This window comes from Chiloscyllium plagiosum, chromosome 2 (genome assembly GCF_004010195.1).
Source record: "Chiloscyllium plagiosum isolate BGI_BamShark_2017 chromosome 2, ASM401019v2, whole genome shotgun sequence".
NCBI lineage: Eukaryota > Metazoa > Chordata > Chondrichthyes > Orectolobiformes > Hemiscylliidae > Chiloscyllium > Chiloscyllium plagiosum.
The window spans coordinates 117,703,851-117,717,107 of record NC_057711.1 but is presented as its reverse complement, the minus strand read 5'-3'; the positions used below and the strand labels follow the sequence as shown (position 1 = coordinate 117,717,107).

Below are 13,257 nucleotides of genomic sequence, written 5' to 3'. Positions count from 1 at the left end.
TACCTTTAAAATAATTACTTTAAATTTTAAAGAAGTGAGTCAAGGTAGATTTCCATGAAGGGGAGTTACAGATTTGAGCAGCTCACTACTTTCAGAAAACCCCTCTTATTCTTAAGATTAAGATGCATTGATAAGTATTCATATACTGTAGATGTCACATTGTCTGACTGAAATTAAGGCACTACTGCACACCAAGAGTTTGGCAAAATGAGCTGAGTAGCTACCTTCTTCACTGCAAATTTGAGTCTTTTTTTAAAAAAAAATAATTGCAAAACAATTTGCTTATCTTGGAACAAGAATAATTTGCTACAAACAGCTGTACAAAACATAACTACTTCAAACAAAGCAACACCAAGTAAGTAAGGCAGATTAAAAAACTTCTCTCCAATTTTTGTTTATAGGAAAGACTAGGAAAAACTTGAGTCTTACATTTCTTTTTACTGTTTCCTTTTCTACAGCTTCTGTTATGTTAATCCTAGAATTGTAAATTGTAAAGGATTCAATGCAATTGACTGCTAAGAAGCGGGAGGCTAGTCTCTAACCAAAACGTACTGCCAGAGCAAAGTTTATGGAATCAGAAAAATGTATCTGTGCAGACTTTCTTGAAAGACTATTTGAATCCAATATCTCCACTTTTGGTCTGTAATCCCGTAAATTTCTCATTTGAGTGCTTGTCCAACATCCCTTAAAATTATTTAATGAATCAACTTACGGTCATTTTTTAAAAAAAGTACTGTTGTACAGTGGAAGGCTGATTTAACACAGACTTGTAAACTATAAAATTTGCTTACTGATGGAGATTTCATGGCTCCAGACACTTTTCTCTGACCTGCCCCCCCCCCCCCCTCCCCCCTCCTCACTTCATTTGAGGACTGTTTCATGACTAAAAATACTTGCTCCCACTTCACCACTAGATCAAAACCAAGGTGGACAGAGAAAGCAATATATTGCATTATTTAGTTACCCACACAGACTATTCCCAATGCTTGGTTAATAAAAATGACAAAAGGTAACAAGTTACAATTTATTCTTGAAACATACATTTTGAAATATGCAAAATGTTAGACAAACTTACTAAACATGCTAAAAGTTGAGATTTCATGAGTCCAGTACAATTTTATCATAGGTTCTCAACAGAGCACAATAAATGCAATGCCACAAGCACTAAAAAAGATGCTTTTAAAATATATTTCCTAAGAAATATATGCAGACATTATTGGTGCTACATATCAATAGAATTATGCAGAATTTTGCACCATCAGCAAGATGCTGCTTCACAAATAGGACATCACCAGAAGTTGCCATTGTTCTAGCGTGCTGAAAGAGAAACAGCATTGTTTGATAAAGTGGGCTATTTACAAGCTACAATGATAAGAGACTTAATTGCATACATAAAAAAGAAATGAGCAAGATACCTTTCTTGCATTTTAATTGATTTAATCCAGAGTACATACCCAGGTGATCCTGTACTGAAAACAGCAGGAGTTTAACACTTGCAGGTTCTGAGTGCACATCCATTCAAAAAACATGATCTGGATACATTATATTCAGTACAATCCTGTTTTCTGTACTTTACTTTAAATGATAAGGGAAGTCTCCAGTTGACTGGATAAACATTTCAAATCTATCCAAACCAAAATAACTGTAGTGTAAAATAGATCACAAACTACTGACAGGCAGCAACATCATTCATTTCACATTCAGTCCATGAAGGTAACAATAAGATGCAAAAGCATGCCAACTCAATGCCATTGCAAAAACTTCCAGTTAAGCTTAAATTATTAAACTAGTTAGTTTCATGTAAACTTACATTGCAACATTCAACGCGCGAGAGAGAGAGTGAGAGAGAGAGAGTGAGAGAGAGAGAGAGAGTGAGAATAAGAAAAAGTGCAAGGTTGTGCTGGTGGAGTAAAAGCCCTTTGACGTGATGGGCGGCCGTTTCCCTGTTTTCTTTCTCATCCAAATCTTAAATGTTTGACTTTTAAAATAATAACCCTTACAGTTTGGCAATTTTTTTTAAAATCAGAAAGCTCACACTTGTCACTCACAATCTGTATCAAATCTTGGCACATCATTGTTTTTCTAAACTTTCGTTATTCATCTTGCATTCAAACAACAATTATTCCAAATATAGGGCATTATTGTTTGGAGAAACTATAAAGTATTATTATTCCAAAAATGCAGTAAAAGTAGCAAAATACATCTTCAACATGTAAACAAAGTACAAATTTCACAGCAAGAACTTTCAGGGGTCAGAATGATTTGCAGCCTTCACTGCAAAACAAACATGATTCTGTTTCACTGACACTTCAACATATTTAATACCGTTTATTCCTCTAAAAATGGGATAGCATCTTAAAGACAAACTGATGTCTCAGTTACTTAACTCATACTGTCCTTTACAAACAGTCACTGAAATGAAAAAGATTTTGTAAGCTGACCTGACAGACCACCTCACCTGGATACACAAACAAATTGCATCTACTTTCTCCTGCTTTGCAGGCCGTGGACAGTTAACTCAGCAGAGCCGAAATCAACCTGTCACAGCAGAGTTTAAGAAATAAACATTCACCATTTTAGTGCTAACGCATTAAAGACAAATGGGTGGTGTGACTGATTTTTAACAGACTTTTAACGTTTATTGTAGCATCACTATCCAATGTCACTCAGCACTGATTCAGAAAAATTATCATGTTGGGGTTTTCACTTTAGCTGTGTGCAGGTGGAACTTGTATTTGGTTGGGAGTGCTCAGAGTCATTAGGGAAACACCTTGGGATTTGTTTGGGTTGATAAGATGGGACTCCATTATAAGAGAGGTGTCTCATAAGCTTACATCAATGTCCCAGCCAAGTTTTATATATAGCAGATAGATTAAATAATAATATAATTTCAAACCCATAATAAAGCAATTCCCTCAGAGTCCAAACCACAGCTTGTACTTTGCTGCATTTATATTTACATACTAATTTACATTAGAATGACATCTCCATGGAGACATTTGCTCAGTAACCAAGACAATGCATAAATCAGGAAGTGGAGTAAAAGATCATATTAATGAAAAAGGGGAAGGTGCATTAGTTTTGAAAACAAACTTTCCTGGCTGGATCAACTCTTTTCTGGAATAGTACACGCTACAGCACCATGTATTTTTGCATAAGGCTTTCCAGCAACCTTTTACAAAGCATCTGTGCCCAGCAGTTGCCTGTGTTCTTTCCAAAACATTAAGTTAAATGTAGAATTCCATGCATGAAATACATAATTTAAAATATGAATAAGTTAACATTTTGATCTGAATAAAATAGCATTCTTTAGCACAATATTAACAAAATTATTCTAAACTACTACTTTTAAATGTTAGAATGTTATTCCAGTTGTGAAACTTAAGGCTCAGTTAATGTAATCTTTAAAATGTCAGTTCAGTTCAAGTTTCCAAATAGTCTTTCTTATGAAGAAGAACTCATTTTACAAATAAAAGGAAAATCTTTAAATACCAATAACAGCAGTTGACGTCATTGACCTGCTCAGTTTCAGGTACTGTAACAAGCATTCAGCAATTGTTTTAGGAGAAGGAATTATAATTGGACTTTTCCGTACAGTTAAGTTTGTATAACATCAAGCCTCCTATCATCAATCCATTCATTCAATTATAAGCCATGCTCAATGTATTTGGATGACTTCATCCCAGTCCTGGATAGGCCAAATTCCATTTTCTTGCACATTAGCTGGTGAACTTTTCCAATCCCAATTGCTTATAGGGATTGCCCAGTTCTTGCCATAGTTTGCCTCCACATATGGGAGTGTTTTACAGGGGACTTGCACTTTCAGCTCCAGAAATTCAGTCCAGCACAAGGTAAATTTAGGAAATATATATCTGCAAAAAACAATTTGATAATAAGAATAAATAGACAATACCAGTAGGATGTTAATGCAAAACCATAAAAATTAACAAATATACAAACTGGTTGATGCTTTGTGGAATACCATCATTCAGTACACGAGAGCAATCTCAAACATTGAGCTGCCTGACACTTTAATTCTTCACACAGTTTTCACTATGCCTGTTTCTGGCCTTCTGCAGCACTCTAATGAACCTTGAGGAACAGCAACTCTTTGGACCATGCACTTTTAACACTTTCTGGACTTAATATGGAGTTCAAGAAGTTTAGCCACAATCTCAGTTCCTACTTTGTTTCATGTTTCTTTGGTTTGATTTGCCCTGTTAATTCTTTTATTTTGCTTTTGGACTGCAGCTATTCAGGATCCTAATATTTACACCTCCGGTGGCCCCATCTTTTGTTTTGTTTTTGTCCTATTGCCATTCCTTTTCAATTCAATTCACCAAATCTCTTTTGTTCTTTTTCCTATCCTTGTCCTTTCACGTACTCAAAGCCCATTATATCACTAACTTTTCACAGGTCTAATGAAAGGTTGTAGCTCTGAAAATTAGATCAGATTCTCCATCAACAGATGCTATCAGACCCTAAGTATTTCCAGCATTTTGTGCTTCATATGCTGTTGGATACTGCCAAAGCTATGATAAAAATCACCATTTAGTTACACTAACTACTTAAAAGCAACTTTCTCATTAATAAGAAAATACAAGACTCTATAACTCACTAGTTTCTCTGAATCAATCATTTTGACAGGCCTGCATACTAACCATTTATTTTGCAATCTCCTTCCACTCCTACAAATCGAAAGGGTATAACTGCCTACTCCAGCTATTTCTTACACTCAACCCTCTCTGAGAACCCAGTGTTCTTTCAATTCATGTCTCCTGTGTCCCTCCATTTCTTTTGTTTCACTTTTGGCATACTTGCCTTCAAATGCTTGGGCTCTAAGCACTGGAATTCCTTTCATTAACTGCTTCATCTGTCTTTGAGATACTCCTCAGAACTTTGAATGTTTATGGTCACCTGTCCTAATTTCTACTTATGCATCTTAGTGTCAAAATGTGTCTGATAAGCCTCCTGTGAAGCAAAACAAAAAAAGTTTTGGTCAACCATTAAGGTGCTAAAGAGATGTCTTGTTACTGATGTAAACTATATGCTTTGAAGGGAACACTTTGCCATATTTTCTCCCAGTTTCAGGGCAAATTCTGAAAAAGAGTCATCTAGACTCAAAACGTTAGCTTGCTCTCTCTCCACAGATGCTCCCTACCTGAGATTTCCAGCACGTTTTGATTTCAGTACAGATTCCAGCGTCTGCAGTAATTTGCTCCAACAGAAATAGTTCAACCGCAGTGAAGCTGGTCTCAACCCCAGGAAAACTGGACAGAATTGTTACTCATGCTGAGTTTATGCAAACTGGCATGGCAAGGACTGAATATTTAGCCAGGTGAATGGTACTTGTGTTTTACACGTTAAGATAAACGTTTCAAGTGTTTGAAACTTGAACAGTAAAATAACAAAATGAGGAAGAGTATCATCAATGGAAATCAACATGAGAAAAAAACCAAACACTTGGCTTTTTGCAAAACATCACTAAAAAACTCTGCAATTCATAGGAATAATTCAAAATGTGATCGATTTTAAGTTGAAAGCAATTTTAATTTACATAAAGCCGTAAAACAATTTATTTTTCAGTCAGCTTATGTACTATTTCACAAGGGCACAAACTGCTACAGTTCCATAAATATGCAACTAAAAGGCAGCATCTGCAGACACTTTTTCTTCCTATTCAATAGATGCAAAATAGGGTGGATATCAAAGTGGATATGATCTGGAGACTGTTTTCACAAACAAGCCATACACAAAATGAGGATAAGAAATAGTTACTCCTGTAATATTAATGATTCTTGAAGTCAGTTTTGACTAAAAGATCTTGTTTAAGGTTTCTAGTATAAAATAAAAAGGGGAGCAAATTGGAAAACAATTATTATTCACTTGGAAGTTGGGTTTTAAAAGTTTATTGTGAAACTAAAAAAGTAATTTGTAATCATGACACTATTTATGAGGCACACCAACAGACTACTGCTTAATCTTTGGATTTTTTTTAAACTGAAAATAATTGATGAACTGATGTTTATTATAGTGCGACAATCACTAACTGCCCCTATTAATGTTGGATGAAAGAAAACTATTAAACATGATGCACATCGAACAGTTCTGATGTTACTTTTAAGGATGCCCTCCTACATGACCTCAGTCAGTCAGTCAGTAAAAGCTAGATACTGCAGATGTTGGAAAGCTGAAACACAAACAACGTGCTAGAGAAACTCACTCCAGTTCTGAAGAATGGTCATACAGGACACAAAACATTAACACTTTCTCAACAGATGCTGCCAGACCTGCTGAGTTTCTCTAGCACTCTGACTCAGAAATGAAAACATAGTCTTTGACTGATTCCTTCAGTGTCAATATTAGGGCACTGCTGTTCTTGATCCACACCCAAATCAGAAGAGACCCATAAGCATTGCATTGTAAAGAAAACAGTCAAAACATTACCCTGATCCCCTTTGGAAACAAAAATCAAAAATTATACAGACTATAGAAATCAAGATGAGTTGTGCATGCAGAGAATCAGTGCAACACACATATGTACAACAATGTGCAACATACATGCTGCCATTACATATGAAATCTGTGCTTTTCTGTCCTTACTTTTGGTGAAATGTGAAATCAGGAACAATGATTAACCAACATTATTTCACAACGTATCGGGGCAGGGGAAAGAGTGAAGTAAGCGGTAAATAGGAGGGCTGGGTGAGGTAGCAAGATGGAGCTAAGTTTAAAGAATTAAGAGTCAGCAATATCATTTTTGAGTGTATGAGTTAATGCAACCAAACGCCTGCATGGTGGATTTAAAATTTAACTCAGTAAGTTGGCAGAGTAATTCATGAACCGGGGTTGGTATTTATTCTTCTTCCATACTTATGGTGATTTCTTTAAAGTATTCTGGGCAGATTTTTGTTTTCACTAACATTGGACACACAAATGAGGAGGAGTAGGCAGTACGCAGTTTGGTCCCTAGAGTCTGCTCCACTACCTTCAAATCACTTTGCTACTGGTGCACTGAATGAAAATTCAATCCACACATGGATGGAAAATAAAAAAAGGGGATGAATGTTGACCACAAGTTGAAGAAAATAAATGCTGTTAATCAACATACTTGAATTTTTTGCCAGTTTTCGCCTGGGTTCCTCCGTTCCACACGTAATCATCCTCTTCATAGAAAAAGAATATATCTAATTTCACATCTGCTGCCTGAAAAGAAAGCTCCAGGCTGTCATCTTCCTGGAAAAAAAGGAAAAAAATAAAAAAAAGGTCAGACTGAGTTAATATACACCTCAAATGGTTTGATGAAATTGGGGTTAAAAGCAGGAGCATTATTACATTGAGACAAAATTTAATTTTATGCCAAACATCTTTAAAAACATGCCATCAATAATTCTAACTATTAACATTGTTAAAATATATTTTTTGTTGCTGATTCTGCTGCGCAATTATTATTGGGCTTTTAGGGTTGGAGCAACATATATCCAGAAAAGGGATGAAATTTTAAAACTCTCATGATTCATCTCACTCAAACATACAGTATGCAAATAGAAACAAAATGTGTAAGAGCCCAGTAAAATAATTTGATCGTTGGGTTCACAGCAGAACTCAAGCATCAGGATTCACAAAATCAGGTACGCACTGCAGAAACGTCTTGTAAGCACTTCAACAGGTAAATTCACTTTTTCCTCCAAATTATCTTGTTGTTATTAATATTTAACATACCAGAAAAATAACATTTGCTGGTGTATGAGGAAACAACACGTGCAGCTGAAGAACTGCTTCATTATACAGTAGCTGATATTTGTTGATTTGATGTTTTATAAGTAACAAAATTGCTTTATCATAGTTTATAACAATTGGTGGAATTGAGCTAATTGCCATCATTCACATAACAAGCTTTGAGACTATTTTTAAGAACTAATTTTACTTGAGACTTGAAACAATTATGTAGTTTTTAATCTTCAAGTTCTTAATTATGAAAGGAATTGATTCAAAAAAATAGAGCATTTAATTATTACACGGAGGGTTCAATTATCTAAGAAATGTAAGGATTAATGATAACAGAAAGTTATGCAGTTGACTCACTTTACCAAACTTATGTTTCAGTGGCAGTCCTGCCCTCTGGAATGCTGTAATGATATCAACTTTATAATCCTTTATGAATATTCCCAAGTCCACATCTTTACTGTATGGAATGATATTGCATTGTCTGAACCATCCTAGAAAAATCAGAAGTGAGAATTTAGGGCAACACTGATTTTAGAAAGCTTACTCCACTAAACTCCAAAATACTTGCAACACAGGCAAAAGGCCATGTATTCAGACATGTCAACAGTTCAGCTGCAAATGTTTCTATTCTCACCATCACTTTACAAAGTTCGTCTGGCTGCAAATTTGTCAGTTTGCTTTTGAAAGTGGAAAAATAGAACTCATCATTTCTCTTATCACACCAATGGTGAAAAAAAAACCCACCTCTAGTTCCACTCAAAATACAGCCTGCAATTCAGTACCATGTTGTCGTCTTTCCCAACCTCCTTCCATTCTTCTAAACTGTCCTTTTCTACAGAGTCTTTTAGTCTGCTGCTTATCAGTAGTCCAACCAATTTTCTATCCTATCACAAATATTTCACTTGCTCAAATCCCTACATTAAAACAGCGACTAACTTCAGAAATTACATAATTGGCTGTGAAGTGCTTAGAGATATCCTGAGGTCATAAAAGGCTCTATAACATGCAAATTTTCTATTTGAAGAGAATTACAAAATTAGAAGCATTTGACTCATCAATGCTCACTCTTTCAATAAACTATACTGACTCAACCATTTGATCCTTGCATAAATAAGCATAAATCCTCAAAATTCAGATAAAACTAAATATTTATCCATTCTCTCACATACCTGCCATTCAACTTTGCTTCATTCCCCAACTGCAAAAAGCTCTGGAACTACCAGCCTTATTTCTGGCCTGGTTTCAACTCTTTCAAAACTAAGTCAATATCAACTTGACCATAACCATTCTTATAGAGGGTCTACCCTTTATAGTCAGTGTTCAGCAAAGGAAGGGAAGTGACAGGGGATGCATGTCTGTTGGGGATTCTTTTAAATGTTGGAAGAGTCTTAATTATTGCTGATTGCTTTTAAATCTGCATCCTTGGTTTGACCCTGAAATTTCAAATCAAATATTCTAGTTGTAGTCACATCACATATCTTGCAACTTTACAGCCTCTCTTTTCCATCATTCTTTTTCCAAATGTGGTTCTTGTTTTGAACTCCAAGAAATCAAAGGCTTTTAATTAATCCTTAATACAATTAATTACTAATGTACAAAATTTTCTAACTGAACACTTTCTATCCAGCTCACAGATTATTGGTCATTCTACTAACTCCAGATTCTTTCCAACTTCTTTAATCTCCCTTACAGTGGCAATTTCCACCTAAAGTATTATATTTATTTAATTACTGTACATCAATTTAGTCCTCCCGTTGCATAAATGACAAGGGATTGCTTATGTTCAGGGAGATGGGGGAAACTTTAATACTCCCACACCTCTTTTTCACCTTATTTCATCAGTTATACTATTTGTTACAGAATGCTTCCCAAAACAAATCTTAGTACCTTTTCAAAAAGCTATGTAGGCATGGTACTTTACCTAGGCATGTTCCACTGCTGAGCCAGAATGGCACTTCCTGTCCATTCAATGTCTTTGCAGCCAGGTGAAGCAAATCCTTTGCCTTTTTTTTAAATTCCATAGCATCTTGTGATGTGTCCTCAGGGTACACCTATAACAAAACAAACAAAAACAAACAAAACCAACCAAAACCAACCAAACAAACAGTCTTACATGGGATATAAAACAGAGAACACAAAGCACCCTCTTTTAAAAATAGATACACCCTTGTTAATGTAGACAGATTTAAAAACCACCTTGATACAGTATGTTAATATTAGCTGAAATCCTTCCAATCCAAACAAGACACAGCAACCTGAGATAGGACAAAATTACATGATGCGCAAACTGGCAACATACAAATAAAGCTGAAATCGAGCTATTAAAGAATAAATCTGAAGCTATATGTACTTGGACAAGACATACTGCCCACAGAAACATTAGCTATACACTGTGTGTAGTTGTACAAAAACATACAAATCAAGTATACAATTAGGAAGTGACTGTAAATGTGTTCGGTTTGTAAGAACTGTTGGACAGGATTTCCATCAAGCCATTTTTATGGGTTTTTCTGTATTAATTTGGGTAAATTGTACCTTTGACTCTTTGAACCTTCTTTCCAAATTATGAACAGCTTTTGTGCTTCAAAGTTATTTAATCTCAAAATACTCATTGCTTTCCCTCAAAAGTTCACAATAAATCTTATAAAGACCTCAATTAAATACATCACAAAAGTAACTTTGATTTACCATTCCAAACTCTGAACAAAAAATATAGTAGCCTAATAGAAGAAGTGAAGCATTGCGCAAAGACACATTTTATTGAAGCCTTCTGTCTTGCAATCACCAGGAGATATGCAGGAATACCAATACAAGGGGAATAACATTTTATACGATAAGGGCAGAAGTGCTGGTCGGTGAATGCATCCAGGATGCAGTTAGGTGATGACTGACAATCTCTCTCAAACTTTAAACAAGGAAAATTAACTGATGATTGACCTGAGAAATGAACCAGAGAATGACTGTCACCTATTCTGTTAATATGAAACAGATTGTGCGCATATTCTGTATATTCATATATAGCTTGCATTGCGCACAAGTGCACCAAACTCTGAGCCTGTTGAATGTCAAATTGGTCTTAAGTTGCAAACAGAAAGAACATTTGAACACACCCTACCTGTTCCAATTTAATAAAATTGACAATAACCGTTCACTGATTAATTCCTCAAGAGGATATCAAAATTGGAGGTGTAGTGGACAGCGAAGAGGGTTACCTCAGATTACAACAGGATCTGGACATTTGGTATGCTTTCCTTTATTGGTCAGAGTATTGACGACAGGAGCGAGGAGGTCATGTTGCGGCTGTACAGGACATTGGTTCGGCCACTGTTGGAATTTTGCGTGCAATCCTGGTCTCCTTCCTATCGGAAGGATGTTGTGAAACTTGAAAGGGTTCAGAAAATATTTACAAGGATGTTGCCAGGGTTGGAGGATCTGAGCTACAGAAGGCTGGGGCTATATTCCCTGGAGCGTCAGAGGCTGAGGGGTGACCTTATAGAGGTTTACAAAATTATGAGGGGCATGGATAGGATAAATAGACGAAAGTCTTTTCCCTGGGGTCAAGGAATCCAGAACATGAGGGCATAGGTTTAGGATGAGAGGGGAAAGATATAAAGAGAGACTTAAGGGGCAACTTTTTCACGCAGAGGGTGGTACGTGTATGGAATGAGCTGCCAAAGGATGTGGTGGAGGCTGGTACAATTGCAATATTTAAGAGGCATTTGGATTGTTATATGAATAGGAAGGGTTTGAAGGGATATGGGCCAGATGCTGGCAGGTGGGACTAGATTGAGTTGGGATATCTGGTCGGTGTGGACGGGTTGGACCAAAAAGGGTCTGTTTCCATGCTGTACATCTCTATGACTCTATGATACCTTGACCAATTAGAGTCAACATGTCTGGTTTGATTTAAACAAAGCTTAGCAGTTAACTGTCTGTCAACATCTAACTGGTGCATTCTTAATGTCAATGTCCTCAACGAAGTCCACTCGCCAATTAACCGGCACTCTCTTCTCAGTACAAAATACTGTTCCTCTTTATACTGGTAGTCTAGCAAATGTCTTGATAAGTGCAATACTAAAAGCTTTAACACAATGTTTTTTTCAGCAATACTGAAAAATACCTATAAATCCTTATTTTAAGTCGCTGTAGTCCAGATAGTATTGAGCAATGATTTTTCTTCAATTTATGTCAGTTGACATTTAGATTTTATTTTCCATTTCAGTGTACACAAATTACTTTTTTCTCCTCCTCCCTTCGATTTTGCTACATATTTAACTCAACTGTGAAAAATCCAATCCAAAAATTAGCAAGGTGCATTAGGTTAAAATCCATTCCTTTTCCTAGCCCCATCTTTTATCACCTACACCTTAAACTGTGCATCCAATCATCAAAACTAGGGAATATTTTGACCTACAACAGAAAGTTACTCAATCAAAAAGACTTTCAATATAATACATGCTATGGCTTTTTGTGACAACAAGACTTGGCCAAACTATTGGGAATGAATTGGCACACAAACTAACCTGATAAAACATTCTTGCTTCCTTGTATCTGCATTCAACAAACCTAGATTGTGAAACCTCTTCTAGAAAGTTTGCTACTTGCTTAGGAACTTGGATTTGTAGTCCATCAATTGAAGCCAGGTGTAGATTAGGTCTGTAATAGCAAAAAAAAGTTTGCAAATTAAATTCATAAATTGACCCTTCTCTTTCCCCTGTTCACAGTGTTTGAGTATTGCATTACAGCATTAAATAAGGCAAGAGACAGTATCTAATAATAGTGCCTTTATCAACTGAGAATACATTACACAATTACATCTTTGGGCAATGACAAGCTACAAACATGCTAAATTGTGGGACTTCCTTGGCTAATAGTGTCCTGCATCACTAATTCTATGTGAATTTATTAAAGGACCTCTGCAAATACATGTTTGCAAAGTATTTTTGTGGTAATGTGCAGTTTCACTATGAACTCTCCGAGACAGGGAAAGAACTGATAGTAATTAGCAAAGAAGTACCATCTCTCTAACTGTTCAGAACTGCTTAACTTATATATAACACGGCAATGAAATAGCTTTAATAGTATTCTGCTGCTGACAAATCAAAGTTAGAGTCACTACACATTTGTTGATCCAAAAATGTAATTCATTCCAAAAATACATAAATGCTACAGTTTCCAATCTAATACATTTTTTTTTAAATTGAGAAAGTTAAAGTCCAAGTCCAATCAGTTAGGAGAACATTTAATGACGAACAGAAGAAATGAGAGCAGCTCCATAACTCTGCTTTTCAATGTAATAAAATCACAGCTAATCCTCAAACTAAATTCCACCTTCCTTGACCGATCCACATATATTTTGTTTCCTCGACAGTTCAAATATCTAATGATCAGGACTGAGCAACTACACATCTCTGCAAGATTCACAAGCTGAGTGTAGACATTTCTCAGGGAAAGGGACAGAGAGGCGGGCGCGAGACACAGAGAGGCGGGCGCGAGACACACACAGCGGGCGCGCGAGACAGAGAGCGC

The 13,257-nt window shown here is 36.1% G+C and overlaps 1 protein-coding gene across 4 annotated transcripts in view; it reads right to left on the bottom strand.

The window, feature by feature from the left end:
- Positions 1-1,023: 1,023 nt before the first annotated feature.
- Positions 1,024-13,257, bottom strand: part of fktn (fukutin) — a 25,274-nt gene continuing 13,040 nt past the window's right edge. For 3 of the 4 annotated variants that reach the window (XM_043717131.1, XM_043717138.1, XM_043717142.1), the window contains 5 exons: positions 12,252-12,384; positions 9,650-9,779; positions 8,086-8,219; positions 7,112-7,236; positions 1,025-3,872 (listed from right to left, as the gene is read on the bottom strand). In XM_043717131.1, coding sequence (XP_043573066.1) covers positions 3,659-3,872; positions 7,112-7,236; positions 8,086-8,219; positions 9,650-9,779; positions 12,252-12,384 — 736 coding nt within the window. In that variant the 3' untranslated portion in view covers positions 1,025-3,658. Of the gene's footprint in view, positions 3,873-7,111; positions 7,237-8,085; positions 8,220-9,649; positions 9,780-12,251; positions 12,385-13,257 lie in introns of all 4 variants that reach the window. The other variant, XM_043717149.1, reaches the window with a different exon arrangement.